Genomic DNA, 22,341 nt, shown 5'->3' with positions numbered 1-22,341 from the left:
ATGTATGCAACTAGAACAAAAAGTATGAAAAACTTTAGTGGACTTAGTTCGAATCATATGCAGAGGTATGAAAATAATAGATGCAGTAACAGGGCAAAGAAAAGCAATTGAAAAAGAACAATGAATGAGTTACAGAACTGAAGAAAAGAAAAGACAGGCAATACGATGTCAAAAAAATGGCAAAAGAGAAAATGGGGAAAATGGGTCAAAAAAGGTCAGGTTGGGAAAGAAGATGAAAGGATCTGAAGGTGGAGTGGACGGAAGACTGTTTCTGACTGAAGATGCAAGAAAACTTCAAAAACTGTGAAGTTAAAACGATTCTGCTGAAAAAAAAAACGTGTAGGTCTGGAGATGAGAAGAGGAAACAAGACGAATCGCAAGAATGATGGACAGCCTTAAAAAGTCAGAAACCAAAAAATATATATATAAAGGAAAAGACACGAAAGACTGGAGAGATCTGAGAAGAGGTGAAAGGGGGACTGAGAAGAGCAGGAGGTTTGAGAGATGAGAGAGGAACTGACAGGGGAGAAGAGGTGGGGAGTGTGGTGCCAGAGTGTCACGTCATGTCAAGTGGGGAAAAAGGCCAGAATGGTGAAGTGTGTGTGTGTGTGTGGGGGGGGGGGACGGACGACTGAGGAGAGAAACCAGCACAAAGGGAGTCAAAGTGAAGTAAGAAAGCACAAGAGCTACAGAAGAGCACGTTGTCTATAGATTTATAGCTGAGTGACAATTCATATATATATATACAGTATATATATATACAGTATATATATATACTTCTGATATGACATGGATATTCAATCCTTGCGTATTGACCTGTACTGATATCAATCCGATATCACTTCTATTATTTATTTAGTAGTGTGGAATGTTAGAAAAACCTTGATAAGTCAGCAACAGTAAGTATGATTAAAACTGACACACCTGTTATTAACCAGTGGGTTACATTTTAACCTTAAACATCAGAATATTTCACAGTTGAATAAAATTAATAAAAAACAATACTTGCAAGACCCTGAGGAATAATCTAATTAAATCCAATATAAATCAAAGAGAAAAATAACCATTAAGCACTAACAGTGGCTAACTGCTAGCATTGAGCACAACAAACTGTTTTGTCAACCTTGTTTACAGAGATTTTTTGGCATACACATTATAGCTTCCCTCTTTTGATAGCCGTGTTTATTGCTTATAAAGCTGTCGATGGTGCAAAACACAGCGCAAAGCAAGAAACGTGCCTCGAGCAAGGTTTATTTAAATGTTAAATAAAACTCCTTTAAAAAATTAGAAATATTTTCCCGGGACCTCCTTTAGGCAAGTTCTGTAAAATCTAAACTCTGCTGATATCCGGTAATTAAAGTGCAATAAAAACAACAATGCTCAGTTTGTCAGTAATCTTTAACTAAACATCATAATTTTCACTTGTTTAACAAAAACATAAGCATATTCTACATTTGAAAAAAAAAAAAAAAAAAAATAGAAAAGCCAAAAAAATTACCTTAATACATATAATAAAATCAAATGATTTGCTTATATATTGATATCCTGCTTATATTTAGATTTTAGAAGCACGCCGATATAATCCAATTACTGATGTCGGACCCATTATTATTATCAAAATCAGATACAGAAAGCCTTATCAAGAAATCCAGACTTCCCATCTTTGACCAAATGATGCAAATATTTGCTGCTCATCAGATATTTTTTCCTCTTTTTATACCTCACTCCGTGGAGCGGACAGATTGTGAGGAAAAACACACAAGCTGATCCATTGGATTACCATGAATTACCATTTAATCATGCAGCATGGAGTTGCTGCAAGGTGATTGGCTGATTTTGCTGTTTGTAGATGTGCATAATAAAGTAGGTGGTAAGTGAACACACACACACACACATATATGCACACGCATGTACCACATGTTTAGTTTTTCTGCAAAATGAACAAAAAACAGTTTCTGTTTTTATGAAATCGTGTCGTCTTTTATTAACTTGGATCATGTGAAAAAAATAATTACATTGAATTAAAAATAATAATAACATACAGAAATGATGTATATTCTACAGGTTATTGTATTTTCTTTTTTAAACAAAAGTAATAGACCGGTACCCAACAAGTACAAAGTACACATGTGAACAATATATTGAGATAGAAATAAAAGGCTTATTGGACTATGAAGAATATATAACATTTGAACACACACACACACTCACACACACATGCTGTCCTTCTCCCACTCTCTTTCTTCTGTGGATGATTTCTCTCAGTAATGATCATTGTCGTCACATGCCAGAAGACGAAGCAGAAGGCGAGTGGATCTTCGTCACTCATGCAGCTGTTTGAGGCTCCACAGCTGGATGAGGAGGAGGACCAGTTCAGATTCACTTGGTCCTGACAAGTTTTGCTGCTTTCTGCAGATGTTTGACTGATGTATGAGTTTTAGGAGCCAAAAAACATTGTAAAGAGTTTGGAAAATCTCCTTCCACCCTTCCACTATCAGGTAGAGAGGGAGGGGGAAGTGAACAAAAAGGCTGAAACATAGTCGTGTGATATATCGTTTCAAAGTTAATTCAACGAAGATTACGATTATGCATAATGCTCGTTGAATCGGGCTGTGATTTGACATGGATATTCTATGAGCAGATGCCAAGAGCCTCTCAGAGACCTGTTTGGGGGGGGGGTAATTAAAGGTTGATTACGATTTTACGTGGTTTTACTCGGTGGAACCGAGTCATTGGACTAAATTCTCTGGAACGCGGCCCGTGCTAAGACGTTCCTCGCCAAATAACCTGGTCGTAGTTCCTCCAAACTTGTTATATCAATCCTTCTACGCTTTTTTTGGCCAGCCTAGTATACAAAAAAATGAATTTGAGTAGATTTAAACGTGTTTAATAGATCAAGATGTTGAGTATTTGGCCTCCACAACTAATTGGTAGAGTAGATTTTCTTTGAATAAAAAGATGCTGCTGGATCCCTTAGAACAGATGAACACCTTGCATGCAGGCAGATGTTCTGTCTGTAGCGTGTGAATGTGGCTAATGGTGTAAAGTGCTTTGGGTTTATCACTTTGGTGATAAAACATATAAGTTGAGCACAACGATAACCAATTACAAAGCAGTTTACAGGCATTTTTTTTTTTGGTATTTTCCGTTCCTAAAGGTTTAGGTCTGTAGTTTAATCATAAAGCAATTAACGTCTTCCATTTGAACATTCTGAGCTATTTTTTTACACACCCATCTGTCGTTTCAGGTTTTTGAGCAGCTACTGTCTGTAGTTTCCCTGTTTTGCTCTCTTGTGTTCTTGTCGTACTATCCAGTTTCAAAAATGTAGCTGGAGAAAAAGAGTAGGTAGCTCTGCTCTAACTGTGACCTACAAAGATCAACACAACCTTAAATGTCCAAAAAGATTGGGTTTGGATTTAGAGGGCTTGTAGATTTAGCTGCTCCTGTTTTTATTTTGTTCTTTATATAGGAACTCGAAATTGCTCACAAGGGTGAATCTGCACATTGACATTGATGCATGCACACAAACTATTGAGTGTGTGCTGAATCATGGTCCCAGTAGTACAACTGGACTATGTGGTGCCAAGTGGGCAAGGCTTTTAAAAGAACAATAAATGGAGATATAAAAAAAAGTGCAATACATCTTACGCTACAATAACAAACAAATAAACACACTGAGGTGGTTTTCTCGCAGGTTTTTTGTTATGATGATCACTGAGAAAATGGTTTTGGGCATACACAGAGGTTGTGGCCCCCCTAGCAATCCCAAATTCATTCAAAAAAATTACATTCTTAATATAATGTACATAATAAACAAATGTTTTGAGTGCCATTAAACAGCATGTAATACTGTTAGTTTCATGTCACAGATATTAGTTCCTACCTCAGGTGTGTAGTATAAGTTTTCAGTGAAATGGTCCTAAACTTTTGAGACTTTAGGTTGGTTCTTCTTCTGTTGCACAATTCTTCTTCACATATGTGAATGGTGAAGCAACACTGCGCCCAGCAGTTCATGTATGGTACTGCAGCAAAAAATTAAGCAGAAAGTAGCCACTGACCTGATATTGTCATGAATTTACATTAAACGACACGCCGACAACATTATCAATTATGTTATAAATAATTTTTGCATTAATATATATGTTACAGTTATTCTGAATGGTGCAAATCACGAGATGGTTTGTTTATTTATTTCTGATTTTTTCTTTTGTCCCCCCTGGCTAGAATCTCAAACTCTGCCTATGGTTATGGGTTAACTCTAACCGTAACCGTCATCTCCATCATTCCAGCAGGTAAGAAAAAAAAAAAATCTCCCCTATTTTCCCTCATAACATCAGTCAAACCCTGCTGCTCTGACACATCTCACACCCTTTATTAGCATGCTGCCAACACACAGATGCAAATGCACACTCATATAAACAATAAACACAACTGGCTGCTGGATTTGTTTGTCTGCTTGGTTCATTTTTTTTTGTGTGTTTGCATTATTTTGGCACTCATGGAGAATTCCCAAAGGTGGAGGAAACGTCGAGCCAGTTTCACTCATTCAGGAACGACATGGCAAAGCACAGCTCAGCTCTCGCTGCACGTCTGGCCTGGTTTCAGTTTGGGTTTTTTTTTTTGCATTGGGTGGCCTAGTTGAGACTGAGGTTTTGCTATTTGTGGCCTGGCTAAGAAGCCTTTCTGGCCACAGATCAATGATATTTAAAACATAATGTTGAAAAAAAATTAAATAATTCATTTTCAAACCTCATTATTTGTTCCATTTGGAGAAAAACGAGGCCATAAAACAAGAGATACAGATAGAAGTTTTCATTAGAAATCAAAATATTTAAAAAACAAACACAACAAAACTAAACAAAACTCTGACTGATATTATGTTTTGAGCTTACACTCCTACATTGTCCAAAACAATGTGACAATGCAAAGTTGATTGATAAACCAGCTTTATATTGAGTACATTTCACTATAAGCAAGGCTTGCAATGACAAGATGATTGACTTTTCTCACCATAAAATCACTGCTGCAGCCCCTAAATTTGGAAGCTGGTGGGAGGCTGATAATATGAGATAGGAGTGAGCGGAAAAAAGATATTGGCTCGAATTGAATTGAGATACACCAACGGGAAAGAGCTTGGGAGAGGGGTGGGGGGGGGGATGCACTCCCACATTCAAATCACTTAGTTTTTCCAAAGCGTAACCAAATCCAAGCATTTCTTTTGCATCATCGCTGTCTTTAACATATGTAGGTAAACTATTTCCAACCATCTGTAAATACAGAGGTCAAGACACAGTACGTGTTATTTATCTATTGGTCTCATTCTGAACCATGTTACAGTGAAGGGAGAATGAATGTGCAATACCAAAGCTGTAATTGCAATACAAAAGGGTGCTCCATTACTTTTTAAATGTTTAACATTGTGACCTTGAAGCTACAGGGTTTCATCTAAAAAAAAAAAGAAGAGACTGAGTAGAGTTGTTTGTCTTTCTCTGTATGTTATTCTTTTTTTTATTTTTTTTTAATGAAAAATGCACCGCCGATAAATATCTTTTTTATGACCCCTTAGCGCACAATTATCATAACATACCGTAGGGGGTTGATAGGCTGGCTGATAAGTATAAGCACTCATGATTACCTCTGGAGGATTCCAGCATCACTCAGCAAGCCAGGGTTTTAATGAAAAAGCCGCCATCAGTTGATCTTATTTTTATCTGCTTGAAAATGAGTGCAATGAAATGAAAAGTCCAAGATTGTGAGACGTGATTGCTTTCTTTCTCCTTAAATATGTCTGTTCACTAAAGCGTGGCTCTTGTGCTCTCGAAAATAGTTTAAAAAAAATGAAATTCTGAGCAGGAGCTGGTGAGCTTTTTGCCTTGAGGGCAGCGTTTGGGTTTTAACCTTTATCAATAACAGAAAAAGAGCTTGAAATACATGATTCCACTTAAACCACTGTGTAGTAAATAATGTCATTATTTGAGGAAGAAAGTTAATTTGACTGTAATGTTTTATTATTGAATATAATTCATTCAAATATATGCCAAAAACGTCTACTGGTGCAAATGTTTCTTATCATTTTGAGTAGTGTTGTTCCAAGATTCCCAGCATGCCTCATACCACACAAAGTGACTCAGCCAAGAGACATTATTCCATATGAGTCATCAAAAACTTTACTTTTTCTTGTTGTTTTAACAGGCTCTTTAGTGTTCCAGGGATTTAAACTCATGCATTTGCTCTGTGGTTTTATTTCAGGCTCGGTCTCATGTGAATCATAAAACTGTCACAAAAATGAATTGATGCAATAATTTGTGTATACTCTAACCCATAACCTCTGGGTTAGCTAGAGCTGGCGATACTGGAGTTGTCAAGGAATTATCTTTATCTTTTTTATATTAAAATAAAGCTAATAAAGAAGGATCTAACAAATCATGTAATGCAATTATAGGAACGAGTTACCGTACGTCCTAAAGGGCCAGACGTTTCTTTGCTTTCTTTCTTTAATCCTTTTATTAGCACTTTCTTCTTTTACAGGTTCCCATCTTTACATTAATGCTTGAGATTTTCCCACAGTTTTCACAGTTGAGTTCTTTGTTTACAGGGCACGAGGGGGACGAGACAGAGCTCAAGGATGTAATCTTGTTGTCTGTTTGATTATTTTAAAGGTCCCCTAACCCAACCTAACCTCTAACCCTGACTAAAATAGTCTAATAAATTGTAACTGCACAAAATAACTTCCACTCTAAATACAAGAAAGAACATGCGGAAATCATGTTGCTATGAAAATAAAAACATTCATTTTCGTGACAGTATCACATTTCCGCGTGAGATCTTGTTATTGCATAACAAAAGTCAGTCGTTTTAATTCAAAGTTCATTGAGTACACAGTATGTTAAGATAGACGATAATGGGGTCGTGATAACGATACAATACAATGTTTTTGTAATGAAAAAAACGCAAAAAAGATGTCAGCTGTAAAAATAACCACGCTTTTATTTGACTTTAACTTTGGGCATACTTATATACTTACTCTAGGTATGACCTTTTTTGGGCAAAAAAACCCCTCTCGCAATGTCACTCGTACCCTCAATGGTACATCTTGGGACATTTTAATACTGTGATATCTGGTTGCACGTTATATTCTAACACCTTTAATTTGTAGTTATTGTGTTTCAAAACAAGTTGAACCCTTGTAACTGCAAGGTCAGTGGAAAATCTGATGCTCCTAGAGTGTTGACTTCTTACTAAAAGATTGTCAGCATAAAAGGTAAAGTTATGAGATTATAAAGAGAGACACCCAGTCGTATGTAGCAAAATGCCACAGTGTGCAAAAACAAGTCATTTTAAACTGTTTAAATGCTGATTATCATAAACCTGCAGGGTTCACGGCCAATCATGTGCTACTGAAGACAAAATCGAGGGAAAAGACAAATACTCTTACGGTGGGATATCAGCATACTTACACATACTTAAAGTACAAAGTCCCATACAAACCAAACCAGCCTTTTTATGATATGTTCCACTACATTTGATCCTTCAACCCAGAAGGAACCGCCTGCTTCTTCTCCATTCATTATTTTTTAATGTTGTCAATGTTTGATAAAGGCAATCCAGTCAGAAGGCTGGAAGAGATGTAAACCAAATCCATAAAAGTGTGTTATTCTACCTGGGCAATCATCAATTTGGGATGAAACCTTTTTAATTTTCTAATTTACAGCTACGAGATCCACTCCAGAGGACTTGTTTCTGATAAAGCGTGGCCACATACAGATTAAAAAGTATTCATCACCCAAATTCCTGAACCTTTGGTCCACAACTCCTTAGAAAAATATTATAAAATGCATCTGAATGCCAGATTTTTCATGTTTTTGTACAAATGTGGAAAAAATCAAATCTATTCTACTGTGCAAGGGAGAGAAACAAAAAAAAGGTTTTGGACACTTAAGGATAGGGGACTTTTTTTTTTCTTGTAAAAATCCAAACACTGAAAAAGCAGTCCTTCCACACCTTTCACAAAATTGAAAAGTTCACCATAGAAATGCGTCACATTGATGAAAATCAGAGCTGAAGAGGCGACAGAGCATGGAGACACGTGCTACTGTTCCTTGCAACTTGAATGGAGCATGTACAATATCTCACCCCTTTGTTCACACTTTACAAAAAAGGACACAAAAACACACTTTCAGGGTTTGAGTGTGTTGGCACATAATCATCGGCACTGTGGGCATTCACTGCACCAACCCAAAAGGCATTATTCTGCTAAAATCAAGACTTCTCTTGAATGAAATGGCCATTAGGTGAGTTTTAGTGAGGAGATCACAAAGTGCCAGAAATTCTTTTAGTCCAAGCTGCCCTTTGTTGCAAGACGAGGAAACAAATATGACATTTGTTAAAGTTCTCACTCTGTGTGTGTGTGTGTGTGTGTGTGTGTGTGTTTGTGTGGGTATAAAGCATGGAGGTCTGCTGGTCGCAGCACTGCATCGACATGTTACGGTTTGTACAAGATAACACTGTTATTAAGAACCAAATACTATTCGGTGGCTGTTTACAAAGCTGGAGCTTGATGCTGATGCGCGGAAAAACTGCGCCTCATTACCTTTTTTTTTTACTTCACTATCTTCAAAGTGCTGTTCTTCTCTTTCTGTTTTGTTGATTGTTACTCTCGCTGAGTTACTTTGTTGAAGCATCAACAACACTGCAGATAGGTATGGCATACGTCTTTGTCACTTTAAAAGTGTTGATCCTAAATATAGGGCCTTGTCACTTTGTTTTACTCCATGCAGTGGGTGTGATGAAGAGAAGAAAATAAACTTTCAGGTCGTTTTTTTTCCCATATATAAGTGTTGGCACTTTTTTGTGTGTCTCTACAAATTTCTGTTGCTCACACATGTGTCTGCATCCGTTGTGTGTGTCTTTGGGAATAGTCAGAGGGTGGAGATGAGTATGAGAAGCGAGTGGAGGTGCCATACTTCCCCAGCCCTGTTTCAGGACTTTGCTGCCCTGTTCCTGGTCCTGATCCAGCCCCCTGTCCTGTAGGATACATCTCATAGGCCTGCCCTTCCTCTATGGGTGGAGCAAAGCCCATACGGTAGCTGGGATACTGTGAGGTGTATCCATAGCTGTCATACGTCAGCTGAGTCGTGTTGTCCAGCAGGCCACAGTCTCCTGGGTAATCGCTGGGTGATGGGAGCGCCGGGTTGGGTCCTGCCTGCTGGCTTTGTGCTGCCCTGGTGAAGGTGTTGAATTGAGCGTATGTGGCGTGGGACATCCGGGAAGGAGGGCGGGGGTCGTAGCAGCCTGCCCTGGAGCCTGGCACCGCGCTTGGGGGAACGGCTCCGCTGGCCGCAGGTGAAGGCCCACTGGATGTAGCCCCTGCTGGTCCACTGTTGGGGATTGGAGGACGAAACTCTCCTTGGTAGTGGATGACACGGGTCTGAGGGCGTGCCTCGTCATGGGTAGTGGCCCGGACATTATAATAACCATTGGTTGGATCCTGTGATGAGTAGAAGAAATACGGAACTTTAGCAATTCTATTATCCGATTCATGGCTATTATATCCATCCATCCATCCATCCATCCATCCATCCATCCCTCCAATGTAGGACAATTTACCTCACTCTGGGACAATGTAGGACAGTTTGAGACAATTTCGGACAATTTGGGACACTCAGGGACAATTTGGGACACTTTTGGACAATGTAGAATAATTTGAGACAATGTAGGATAATTTCAGACAATTTCGGACAATTTGGGACACTCAGGGACAATTTGGGACACTTTTGGACAATGTAGAATAATTTGAGACAATGTAGGACAATTTGAGGCAAGGTCTGACAATTTGGGACACTCTGGGTCAATGTGGGGCATTCGGGGACAATGTCGGATATGCTACGACAATTTGGGACACTTGGGGACAATGTAGGACAATTTGAGACAATATCGGACATTATGAGACAATATCGGACAATTTGGGACAATGTTGGACAAATTGGGACACTCAAGGACAATGCAGGGGAATTTTTGACACTTTAGGACAATGCCGCAGCAGGTTTTTTTTGTTGTTGTGTCGTGGCATTGTCAACAGTGGCCAAGTTATAGGAAAAAAAGTATTTTTTTTGTTTGGCTGTGCTTTGTCGTACTGAGAGTGTGGAGGTCTCACTTTGTTCACTTTTCTGAGGAGTTCTTGACCTTAAATATGACCTTTGACACATTGAAAGGAAATGTTCAATGGTACCAGTGGCCAAGTTATAGAGATTTTTTTTTTTTTTTTTTGGTGACTTCATGAACTTTGACCCTTACCGATCTTTTTAATGGTAAGTGGTACAGCTTTGGTCGAATTAAATAAAATACTCCACTTGAGATGAGCTTTTCAGAAATGTAAGCATCAAACTTGTACGCTCGTAGAGATATGGAAATTTTTGGTTTTTGACACTTGACGCGACCTTGACATTTTGGCTCCAAAAAGGTGGACTGCACATCCTTGACATTGCCCCTATGAGATGACATACGTGTCATTAGTGCTGCATTAATAGCCTAGGAGGAGTTCCAGGACAAAGCAAGTTGCAGAAGAAAAATAATAATAAGAACTCCTACAATTACAACAGTATATTTGGCAGTTCCTAAATTAGGGTACGTGTACCCCTCGGGGTACTTGAACACCTCTCAGGAGGTACACAAAATTTTTTTTTTTTTACATGCACAGACTTTTTTTTCTCATTCATCAAGAATTTGTGTCACAACTCTTTAAAATACACCAAAAGGTGAAGTTCAAATTCTAAAACAAGCTAAACATCAGAAATTCAAGGTTAATGTTGGACAAGTAAAGAGTTTAGACAAGCTTGCAGACACAAATAATGTATAACATGAGCTAAGGGGTACTTGCGATAAGAAATGAAGGCAAAGGGATACATGGGGCAATAAAGTTTGGGTAACACTGATTTAGACATTATAGATCAATAAATTGAAGCTGATTTGGTAAGATAAAAAGAAAAACTATAAAATATTAAAATTGACGCTCGAAAGTTTGTTTTGAGTTCCATTGTCTATTGACATTGTTGGAAAAGTTTCAAGCATTGCATTGTGGGATGTGGCGTGGAAGTTTTTTTTTTTTTTCTTCATTCTAATATCATGGGAAATACCAGGAACAGACAAAAAACAAAAATGTTGTCATTGTCCTCATTGCCTGGCAAAGAAACGGTAAGAAGGAAGTAAAAACACTTCTATTCATCCATTTCTGAGTCCACATCTCACGAAATGCGTGAAAATGTCAAGAAACTGAGATAAAAACAAACCTTGGAGTAACATTTGTTAAGCAAATGATCTTTGATTTATAAATCTATGAGGCCTGCATGATAGATTAAAAATTGTACTCATCGCCTAATCTGTGTAAAGGTCACGAAGCAGTGGAAACTAACATACTGGATTTGAAGGACAGTTTTTAAATAAATTAAACTGACAGCCAAAGCAGTATGATCTAAAAAGAATTTCATTTAGTTTGGTTTGTATAAAACGTCACATTTTGTTTAGGTTATTAATAATTTAATCATTTTTCCATCTCAGAAGATAAACCTAAAAGTGCTGGAGTCACTCAACAGAGGCTTCAAACAGTTGCATCAATGATATTGAGGGAAAAAGACACCTACCAGCAAAAGAGCGATGGACATGATCACAATACTTATGCACCGTGCACAGTGTGGTGTCAAAGATGTTATAGCAAAGTGTCTGCCTCAAACGGCCGTTGTCAGCATGCCAAAACATCTATGCTGACTCATCTCACCTTGAGCTCGTACTCCTCCCGGGTATCGCTCTCGCTTCTGATGTCCTGCTTCAGGTCCATGTCGTCTTTGAACGGCTGAGTGGAGGGAGAGAGGGAAACAGAGGGCAAAAACTAAACCATCAAACAACAAAACACACACACGGAGAGAGGGAGGGTGAGAAAGTAACGAAGGAAGAAGAGAGGGAAAGGAGAGGAGAGAAAGGAGAGTTTCAGGTTTTTCATCCTAGGAAGCCAAAGGTCGAGAGACGATTAGCTGCTGAAAATGCTTTAGGGGTGAGCTTTTAAACCAGGTCGAGAGATTTCCGTTGATTTGATTCTCCAAAACTTCTGTGCAGGTATGCTTTTCTAGAGGGAACACAGTGTTAAGGGAGAAATACAAGTGTGTTTCTGCATCTGTCTGTCTAGTCCTCGGCTTTTGATAGCAAGAATGAATGACCGTAAACACACAATTTTTTAAATAACATTATATGTTCTTTGAACATCTATGTACAGTATCTGTCTTATGCTACACTAGCTCAAGTTTTTGTGTGTCCACTTCTGCCATGTTGCTCTTGGTGTCAATGTATCTGTGCATTAGGGCCATTGACCCATGTGACTCCTCTCTGCGGCCCCTAGTGTCTCAAATGGGTTTCTACTCACGGAGTACATGGCCTTGACCATCCGGGTTGCCGTGGAGACGTTGGCCGCCTCCTCCTCCAGACTGTGGGTCTCTTTGTTTACTGTCTCAACCTTGATGTCTGGTTTACCCAGGGTGACACCCCGACGGACTGGAAAAAATACAACACAACCTTGGGTAATGTAAATGTCGATGACATGCCAAATAGGTCCCATACGTTAATATTCTCAATAATTTATTAGATATTTATCTTTCTATCCAATTTTATTTTATTTTTGTCATATAGATAGAATGATGCTGACATAATGCTACATTGCCAGCAATTGAATAAAGAGAGCTTTACACCTCAAAGCTTTTCATAGTACAGAAGAATATTAACAAAATAAAGTAATCAAGCAACTGATTCCCAACAATCTAGCAATACATGGTAGAATGAACAAAGGAAATTAATGAACAAATGACTGACTGACCGAAAGACTGACCAAACAAACCAACGATTGACTGACCAACCAACCGATAAAACCAAGTACAATGGCTGATTAAAGGAAGGAACAAACCAACAACCAACGACTGATCGAAGGAACGAACCATCAAATAAACGAACAAAGAAATGAACGAGCAAACAAAGTAATACTTGAACAAGGAAACGACTGACAAACCGAATGACCAAACTAACTATTGAATGACCCAACCAACAAACACTAAACTGAACAAAGAAACAAACCAACCAACCAACAACTCACTGAAGGAACTAACCAACCAACCAACCAAACGACTAATTGAAGGAAAAAACCAACAAACAAACCAACAAACGTACGATTGACCGAACGTATGAACAGAGTAATAACAGACTGAACGACCAAACAAACTGAACCAACAAATGAGTGACCGAAAGAAGGTACAAACCAACAACTGGCGGAAGGAACAAACCAACAAATGAACAAAGCAATACATGAACAAAGGAATGACTAAATCAACAATAGAATCAATAAATAAACAAGTCATCCATGTACCCATCCATTTTCTGACCCGCTTGCTCCTTTATTCAGGGTAAACAAATTATTTAAAACAATATTAGGTTATGTTTCATTTCAAGTAGGAAAGAACATTTTTAAACCAAAGGTTTAGATACCATCAAAATACCATGAAAATATTTTTAATCAATCATAAGCATGGTGATCATTAGGTTATTTTTAAATTCTTCTTCAGATTTTTATTTGCTTACTGGGATTAAGGACAAAAGTATTTATGTACTCGTACCCAAACCACTGCCTATTGGGATTTTTTGATAAATGTGTTGCTGATGATGGTTAACGTAAAAAAGGGGATTCTATTGACATAAATGGAACAAAAGTAGGGGATTTGGAGTAGATTGGGTGCAGTGTGAAAAAGGCTTTACCAAGTTTATTGGAATGTTTTAGCACAAAAATATAACTGACAGCTATAAAAATGCCTGTTTCCATTCTTAGCATTGTCTTCTGCAAACTTAAATGCTGTGTTGACATGTTGCGAGAACAGAGCGCTATATTTGTCAGAGTGAAGAGCTCACTTCCAAAGCCAGAAACCTTAACAGTACAGATTGGAATCTGTGAAATCTTGAGCTACACCGTATACAACAAATGAGGAACTGTTTATCTGGAGACACATTGATGTTTGTTTGCGTTTCTATTTCCAACCATATCTTTTCTGCAGCGCTGTTATCAGCTCTGAAGCAGAAAATATACTCTTATCCCCAGAAAATCCCTCTAGGGACTCTGCCAATCACCTTCACTGTCTTTCCCAAATCTTTATTTGCTGTGAAGCAGCTCAAAAAAAATGAAAGAACAAAAACACTGTGACTGTTTTGAGCTCTCTGGCTATTGATGTGTGGTTTGTGTTTAGAAATGCTGATTGGATTGCCATAGGCTAAAGAGAGAACATACTATTGACCTTTAAATGCTCACATTTTCAAATGTTATTTATGGACATTATCTCCAGTATGAACAGCTTATAAACATGATTTGAAGAAATAACCATACTGTAGAATAAAAGGAGAATGCACAGTAGGCGTTTTAAGGCAGTTTGCCACAATATATGAATATTCATTAATCCCATTTGAATGAAGAGCTATATGGCTGGCATATGTCCCTTTTTCTTCATCGAGAGGCAAAATGAGTGGATGAAGGAGAGCTGACAGAAACACAGTGTGTAAATACCATAGCACAAACCCATTAGACAGCTACTGTGTTTACTCACGGCCTTTTCGTTGGCGATAGAGGAAGAAGGCGAGTGCCAGAAGAAGCATAAGCAGCAGAATAGAGGAGCCCACGGTACCACCAGCGATAATTCCCACTGGAACAATATCTGAAACAAACAAGCAGAAAAAAAGGGTCACGGTTGAGGGACAGCTGCGGTTTCAATGTAGCGGAAAGCTGCGCGGTTTCAGCACAAATCCTCTGGTATCCTTGCTTGCAGTTGTATCTCTAGTGACTGGTTGTGTTGATAAGTCAGACACGAGATAAAAATGGGTTTAAGTGAAGACACAAGGACAAATACAAGCTTTCAATATCTCGTTTTCGAAGATGGTTTGGAATTCTGACGCCTACAAAATTTGGAAATTCACTTTACCTATTCCCAATACCATCTACACAGAATGAATACATGATTATACGCTTAACCACAAACCTTTAAGTTAATTTCAGAAGATTAAATTATTTTATTCAGTATTTCATGTAGAGCACAGGTGTCAAACTCAAAGCCTGGGTCCCAGAATTGGCCCATCAGAATTACAGGGACTAGCGATAAATTTAAGATGCTTTAGCACTTCTTCAAGTAGTAATTTACATCTATAATTGACAAAGTAGCTAGCACTTAAATACACTCTTCTTTCATATTAAAAATGCTATAATTTGACTGTTGGGGCCTCTTGGTTAGAAAACTGTGACAATTCTGGCTCCTGAACTAAAGTGACCACATGCCTGACAGGTTTAATACAGCAACAACTACCTAAATATTCTGCACTGTGCAGCATTCATAAATGTTGGCCTCGAACACAAAACCATCCAATCAACAGTTTGAGATCTTTCTAATCTCTTCAGATTACGGGTGACACACCCGTTTCCTCCAATGTGATGATCATGGTTCCAGGTCCAAAGGAGTTCCAGGCAGTGCAGTTGTACGGTGAGTGGAAGTCGGACTCCATGACGTTGTTGATCGTGAGTGTGGAGAGAACGGCGCCGCCCTGAGACGGAGGTTTACTCTGCTCCACGGTGTATCTCTCCATCAGCGTACCTTTCTCTTTCTCCCAAACATTCTCCTTCCATGCCCAAACCTGTGACACACATTTCAATGTTTATTGTACATCGTAATGAATGTTTATCAATCGTTCCCTGGTCAAAATGTAGTAATCTACATTCATGCTGCTTACAGTAGCTGCTCCGTCAATTTCTCTATCGCTCTTTGTCCTCATAATAGATACACACACAGTGACACACACATTCACAGCATCATGCTCCATATTTCATAAGTTCTTGTGTCTCTGCATTAAGCTGAAACTATAACGTCGTTTCACATTATACGCTCTGAGCTCACTGCTAGTGCAGCGAGGGGGTGAGCTTCCTAAAAGCTGGGATTTCTGTCATGTTGCCACAGCACAATTGGATAATTGACGCTGAAAGGTACAAAACTTTACTCTCTCCAGCTCCTTTTCTCCCATTTTAACATCCTTCATCCCACTACACTTGGGTCCACTGATTCAAGCTTTCAAAATCAAATGGTTTTGCTGAATTTCTTTCATTTTTTCTTCTTAGCTGAGATTTTACAGCCTTTTTATATGCATTTTATGAGCTTTATGGACCTACTAAGAATAATACAGTTCTCATTCTATATTAAATAGTTTTAAAGTACTGAACAGGAAAAAAAAGGCAGCAATAAGAATAACTCTTTACACTTTTATTGTAGGGGCAGATTTAGGGAGTCAGCAAAAGCCTTTTTGTAAAAAAAAAAAAAAAAAAACCCTCGTTTTAGCTTCACATTCAGTCCACACATTGTATTTGGTGTAAGTTTTAGCCATGTTAGCCCAATATCTTTAAAAATGACAGTCATTGTTTTAGTCTGATCAAGATAAAAAGTGTGAAAGCGCCCCCCATAAAAAACAAAACCAGTTCTTTAAGCGCTTCTTTTACAGTAAAGATCAGACGACCTCAGGTCAGCTCCAACAAGCACATTAAACCCAAAAGCACAAAGGGAGTTGCGGGCTCTGAACTTCATTTTCCACATTCAAGGGTGACGATAGAAATACATTAGAAAAAAGAAGAAGAAAATCTTCAGAAACATACTCAGTTAATGGTTTAAAGCTGATTGTATATGAATGAATGTGAACGAAAAATCCCAATTGATCATATTGTTTGAACAAAAAGTGTACGTCAATGTTCTTTTACTTAAAATAACTTAATATTAACAGGCAGTATGTTATATTTATAATATAACAAGATGAGAGAGAACTATAGTAAACAACTTGATTGACATTAGGAAACTATAATTTCACAATTTCTTGGCCACAAGGCCAAATTAATCCTCTATACATTTGCATATTCTACCTCAGGGATAACGCAAAGCAAATATTTCACTGGCCTAATGTTATTCTGTAAAACCTTCATATTTTACAGTTGCTTGAAGGGAGATAAACTTTAAAAAAAAAAAAAACAATATTCTATAATTAGTATCAGGTTGTTTTCTTCTAATCCCAAAAGCATGCAAGTTAATCAGAGTTGGAGGAAAGATTGTGTGCGTAACTGCAGTGGACTGTGTGTTCATGATGGTTACTTTATGAAATGCTACTGAAATCCTATTAAATTTCAGCAATTATGTTTTTCACTCTCTGTTAGCTTGTCACCATCACTTAGATCTCTGAAGCACTGGCCTGTATAACATTATAACATTAAATGTGACGTCGCCCACAGGCTTATTATGTAGAGAAAAAAGCATGATATAAATGTGTGTTGAGGCAACATCTCTCAAAACCCAACTAAACAAAACTCTACCCTGTGGGCTGAGCTTAAATGATGATGCGCACAAACAAAATACTGGCATAGTGTACTGTTTAGAACTTCTGTACAAAGCAATACGTATCACACAATATTTAATATGTGCATCTAGATTCTAGAATGTGGCCAAAGTGCAGTAGATCGTGCCACCAAGAGCATCCTAATGTGCTAAACAGAGTGTGGACCAGATTTGCCAACACCTGTGCAACACACCTGTATAAAATCCCCTCTAATTACCAGTGCAGCACGCCCAGTGACACTCCCAACACAAATGTAAAAACAAATGACATTTTTATTTTGGCTCCTACAATGCAAGTTTCAAAAGCCCTCTTTAAAAAAAAAAAAAAAAAACCAACAAATTGAAATATGGGTTTTAAAGTTATTACAAAACAAAGGCAATAATAATTTGCCCTAACTGAAAGAAATGTGAAAGCTAAAAGCCAATTTTAAACCAAGATCTCTTTTGTCAACGCTAAGCACATCACACCATCACATAACAAAAGTGGTAAATTAGTTTGTTGGCTGCAGACCACTTTATAAATGAATCAATTTTAATGAAACAACCATTTACTCAAAGGAGGCGATGTAACTTTGGCCTATTAAATAACTGGTTCCCAAACTGGAGGGTGCACCCTAGTGTGCGCCGTGAAGTCATGACAGGGAAAATAGAACACTCAAATAACTTTATTATCCATCCATCCATCTTCATACCCGCTTATTCCCGTTTAACAGGGTCGCGGGGGTCTGCCGGTGCCAATCTCCGGCTCTCATAGGGCGCTGGGCGGGGGTACACCCTGGACAGGGCGCCAGTCCATCACAGGGCAACACAGACACAGACAACCATTCACTCTCTCATTCACTCCTATGGGCAATTTAGAGACTCCAATCCACCATACAGTCATGTTTTTGGATTGTGGGAGGAAGCCGGAGTACCCGGAGGAAACCCACGCAGCACGGGGAGAACACGCAAACTCCACACAGAAAGGACCCAAGTCCACCCCAGGGCTTGAACCCAGGACCTTCTTGCTGTGAGGCGGACCACTAACCACTAACCACTAAGCCACCGTGCGCCCTAAACTTTATCATTACTGTTCTAAAATATTTGATCAAATTTTATGTTTTGTCAATGAGTTTTGAAGAAGAATATTTATATTTCTAAAAAGCATTTTTCAATAAAGCTTACATGTTGTATCCATTTTGTTGAAATTGTGTTGCATTGTTGAATCCAACACAGTACTGTATATTATTCAGAGAGGAATAGTTGACGAATTATGGGACAACAGTTTTAATCTTAAGAATATGTTTAAGATTGAGGAAGAGAAATTTAAAGCCTTGTTTAAGTTTTTAGAAGAAACCGAGTTGTTGAAAATAATTAAAAATGTTTATTGATTAACTCATTCAGTGCCAGCCATTTTCAAAATTTCTACCCCCTCAGTGCCAGCCGTTTTTAGAGCATTTTGACTCATTTTTAAAGACCCACATAATATTTTGTCCGATGACAATCTGAATTCTGAAACCAGATTCTGAAAGTCTCTAATTTCATCAGAAAAAAAAGAACTTGTTTTGTTCTTCCGTAATCAGCAGTTGAATAGAGACAAGTTTCACACAAATCACCAGTTTGTGACAAAAAGCTGAGAAAAATGGCTTTTTCTGAAAAAATATATTCGTGACTTTGAAGCAATTTTTTTGCTTTAGGGACACCTCAACATTGTTTTCCTTCTATAAAACTACAAAAACAACAGAGTCCGGGCTTTTGATGGCAAAATTAATATTATTTTGCAATCTATGTCAGAGTTGAATGAATTTCTTATTATAATTTGGCCGTCCTCAAAGGCTCTCCCCCTATTAGTTCCCACACACGCAACTTCCTCCGCTTGCCCCCCTTGATCTTTTTATCTCACCATCACGACACTCTCAATAGTCCACTTACTTCCACACATGCTCTGGTCGAGTGTGAGCTGGTGGGAACTTCATCATCAACTCCTGTAGCGCCATTTTCTGTCTCGTAAACTCCTTTCCTCTCCCTCTGAGCTCTGCATTCAACTACCACCTACATGTCACCTATTATTTTGCTATCTGGCTCACAGTTGAATGTTTTGCTTACTGTATTTTGTATCTGCCGCCCCCTGTCCCCTCCCCCCACCCCGTCAATCACACATACGTAAATTCCTCTTCCTCGTTTGGCCCGGTTAGTTGATGGTTTTATCTCACAATTGCAACATTATCAATAATCCACTCAGGTTCACAGATGTTCTGTGTTTGTATGTGGTGCTGTGAGCTACTGGATATTTCACAATATCACTTCATAGTGCATCATCTCACTTGACCCTGCTTCTTCCTCCATAGCTGATGGTAGCATCAGTGGCTAATCTCTCATCTAAAAGTGCGTTGCTGCCACCTTCAGGGCACAGTTGGTCGCTACATCAACAGAGAAGCCTTATATTCACAGTAGAACGCCATCACAGCGTATCCCAGCAACTTCCATGAAAAAACGTAATTGACGTAATATTACGTCAATGGCACTGAATGAGTTAATGTTGCATCCTCTCAAGCCTTTTGATATAACATCCTAGAGGGAGCTGTAACAACCACGCAATAGTGAAAAGCACAATGGAATCGATTCTCTGATTGGTTCAACATGACAGTAATGGAGGAAAAACATCTGATACTTCAATGAGAAAGAACTCAGTCTGAGTGAAAAAATTCGGATCATGTAAGAACAACAAGCTAATCAAATTAATTCAAGCCTTCTTTAGACCAAATCCAAAATGGCCCTCTATTATGGTTTTTACTAAGAAGTTTAACTATCAAAACAATTGGGACTAAAAATCTGTTTAAATAAGCAGAAAGAAATCTACCAGCTCTTTACAGTACAGCCAATAGCAGCATATGCCATAGGAAGCACTTTATATGCACATAGTGACACTAGTCACACTGTTCTGGGATTCCCACACCTCTCACTGAGCCATGCAGACACCTCTGCAAAAGCCTCCTGTTTCATTTCAGCCAAACCATCGAGCGATGAGTCACATCTTTCTCTGCAGATGACGAACAGATTGTTACTCGTGATACTGTTGATGAACTTTGTTGCTGCCTTTCAGACCAGCAACACAGGCTGGTGAAAGAAACTGAAATTCATTGTGTGTGTGTGTGTGTGTGTGGTCTTTATAAGGATGGACAAGAGGAAGACATCAGGACTGTGGCTATAGATGCAATCAGAAAGATCAAACACGTCTGCAGCAGATTACAACGTCTCAGGATGGACTTACAATCTTGTCAGGTGGTGGAGTGCTGGCGATGTAACACTTGATCTCTCCTCTCTTCCCTCTGACTGCGTATTGAACTGGATCACTGGAGATGATGGGGGGACCTGGGAGAGGCATACAGGATGATGCACAGAGATTTATATGCAAAGAGAGAATTATTGCAACAATCAGATACCATCAATTTAGTAAATGGATCTGACTATGACAGCCACTGAGGATCATCTATTGATTGACTGACTCATTCCTTTGTATACCCATTTGCACCTGCATGGCTGGCATCTACTTTTAACCCAGGGCCAGACATTTCCAGGCAGACATTTTAATAGTCAGATGCTTCATTTTCAGTGGTACAATGTCGGTCCAGACAAAAGCAGTGATGAAGATATTATTAGGCAAATGAGTCGAAAGGCAACAATATTTAAAAAACGTTTTAAAAGAATAAATTATTGTGTCACATCTAACTGATACAGATGTCTTTGTGACTGTGTGTATGTGTATAGTGTTGTTTGGTAGAACACTCGATCTGGTGTCCTTCTTCTCACACCTGCTTTCCATTACCTCTAGTTACTTAACCTATATATAAGTCTGGTCAATCTAGTTGACGCTGTCCCGTTATTGCGTGGGACAGCTTCTGCTACACCTGCAGTACTTGTTGTTTCAGCTAACGCTACTCTCTTTATTCCAGGTCCTTGCTGACCAACCAGACCACGTTTTGTTGATCCTGATCTGCTTGTTCTTATTTTGGCCAAATCACCGCTCTCCTCTGCATTTTGGTCATGATACTCACCCATGTCAAAACATGCGTTTGATTTTTATAACTAAACAATTTGAAATTCTATAGCTTTGAGATACTGGGTTGAATTTATTTATCATTTAGCAACTGTGCATACGTTCAGATCTGAGCGTTGTGATGGCAATCATACGTCTTTAACGTCCAAAAATGCATAAATGGCCTCTTGCTGTTGCTCTTTCAAAAAGGAAATACTGGATTCTTCTAAAACTGAGTTTATAGCAGCTTCCACACGTTCGTCCTCATGCGTCGACATCTTTCTAGTTTGATTCAAAGTTATGCTAATAGCGGTGTCCCAGCTAGTTCCTCTCCCCTCAACTGCGCATGCGCCAGCTTTGCTTCAACGCTTCTCCCTTTGTCACACCCGGGTATCCCGCCCTAAAACACAACACTACCTCATGATTGGTTTGAACTGGTTGGGTTCGCTCACGGAAGGTAAGAGCTGGAGCTGTACAAGATGGATTCTGGTGTTTGTGAACACCAAGAGAATACATCTCGCAGGCAAGGTTAGCAAAATCTGACTGGGACTGAAAATAAATGACTAAACAAGCCCCAGCTGTCATCAGAGCATAAGCAGACACACTTTCAGAACAGATCAAAATGGATTATTAAAACAAAATAACTCTGCTCGACCAAAATGTAAATAATTGTCTTCATCAAACAGCAGTGATTTAAGCTTTTATAGGCTGTGGATGCGTACAACTTAATTTAAACCATCACTAGGCATTGGTTAAGTTAGTTATTGAAAACTTAATTCAAACCTCAGCCCAAGTCCGTTCCAATACGGAAACACTGTTCAGTGCCTTCGTTATTCTCTTCCACAGAGCATATAAAGAGGTCCTTAAGTTCCAGTTTTCACACAAAGCACATCTTTG

General features: G+C 38.7%; 1 protein-coding gene across 6 annotated transcripts in view; it reads right to left on the bottom strand.

Moving 5' to 3' along the window:
- Positions 1-1,952: 1,952 nt before the first annotated feature.
- The window catches only part of kirrel1b (kirre like nephrin family adhesion molecule 1b), an 89,165-nt gene continuing 68,776 nt past the window's right edge, over positions 1,953-22,341 (bottom strand). For 4 of the 6 annotated variants that reach the window (XM_028472756.1, XM_028472758.1, XM_028472757.1 and 1 more), the window contains 6 exons: positions 20,680-20,780; positions 15,480-15,696; positions 14,622-14,729; positions 12,410-12,537; positions 11,771-11,881; positions 1,953-9,487 (listed from right to left, as the gene is read on the bottom strand). In XM_028472756.1, the coding sequence (XP_028328557.1) occupies positions 8,876-9,487; positions 11,771-11,881; positions 12,410-12,537; positions 14,622-14,729; positions 15,480-15,696; positions 20,680-20,780 (1,277 nt within the window). In that variant the 3' untranslated portion in view covers positions 1,953-8,875. The remainder of the gene's footprint in view (positions 9,488-11,770; positions 11,882-12,409; positions 12,538-14,621; positions 14,730-15,479; positions 15,697-20,679; positions 20,781-22,341) is intronic. The other 2 variants (XM_028472760.1, XM_028472761.1) reach the window with 1 other exon arrangement.

This window comes from Gouania willdenowi, chromosome 17, assembly GCF_900634775.1.
Source record: "Gouania willdenowi chromosome 17, fGouWil2.1, whole genome shotgun sequence".
Taxonomy (NCBI): Eukaryota; Metazoa; Chordata; class Actinopteri; order Blenniiformes; family Gobiesocidae; genus Gouania; species Gouania willdenowi.
This window is presented reverse-complemented; position numbering and strand designations above follow the sequence as displayed.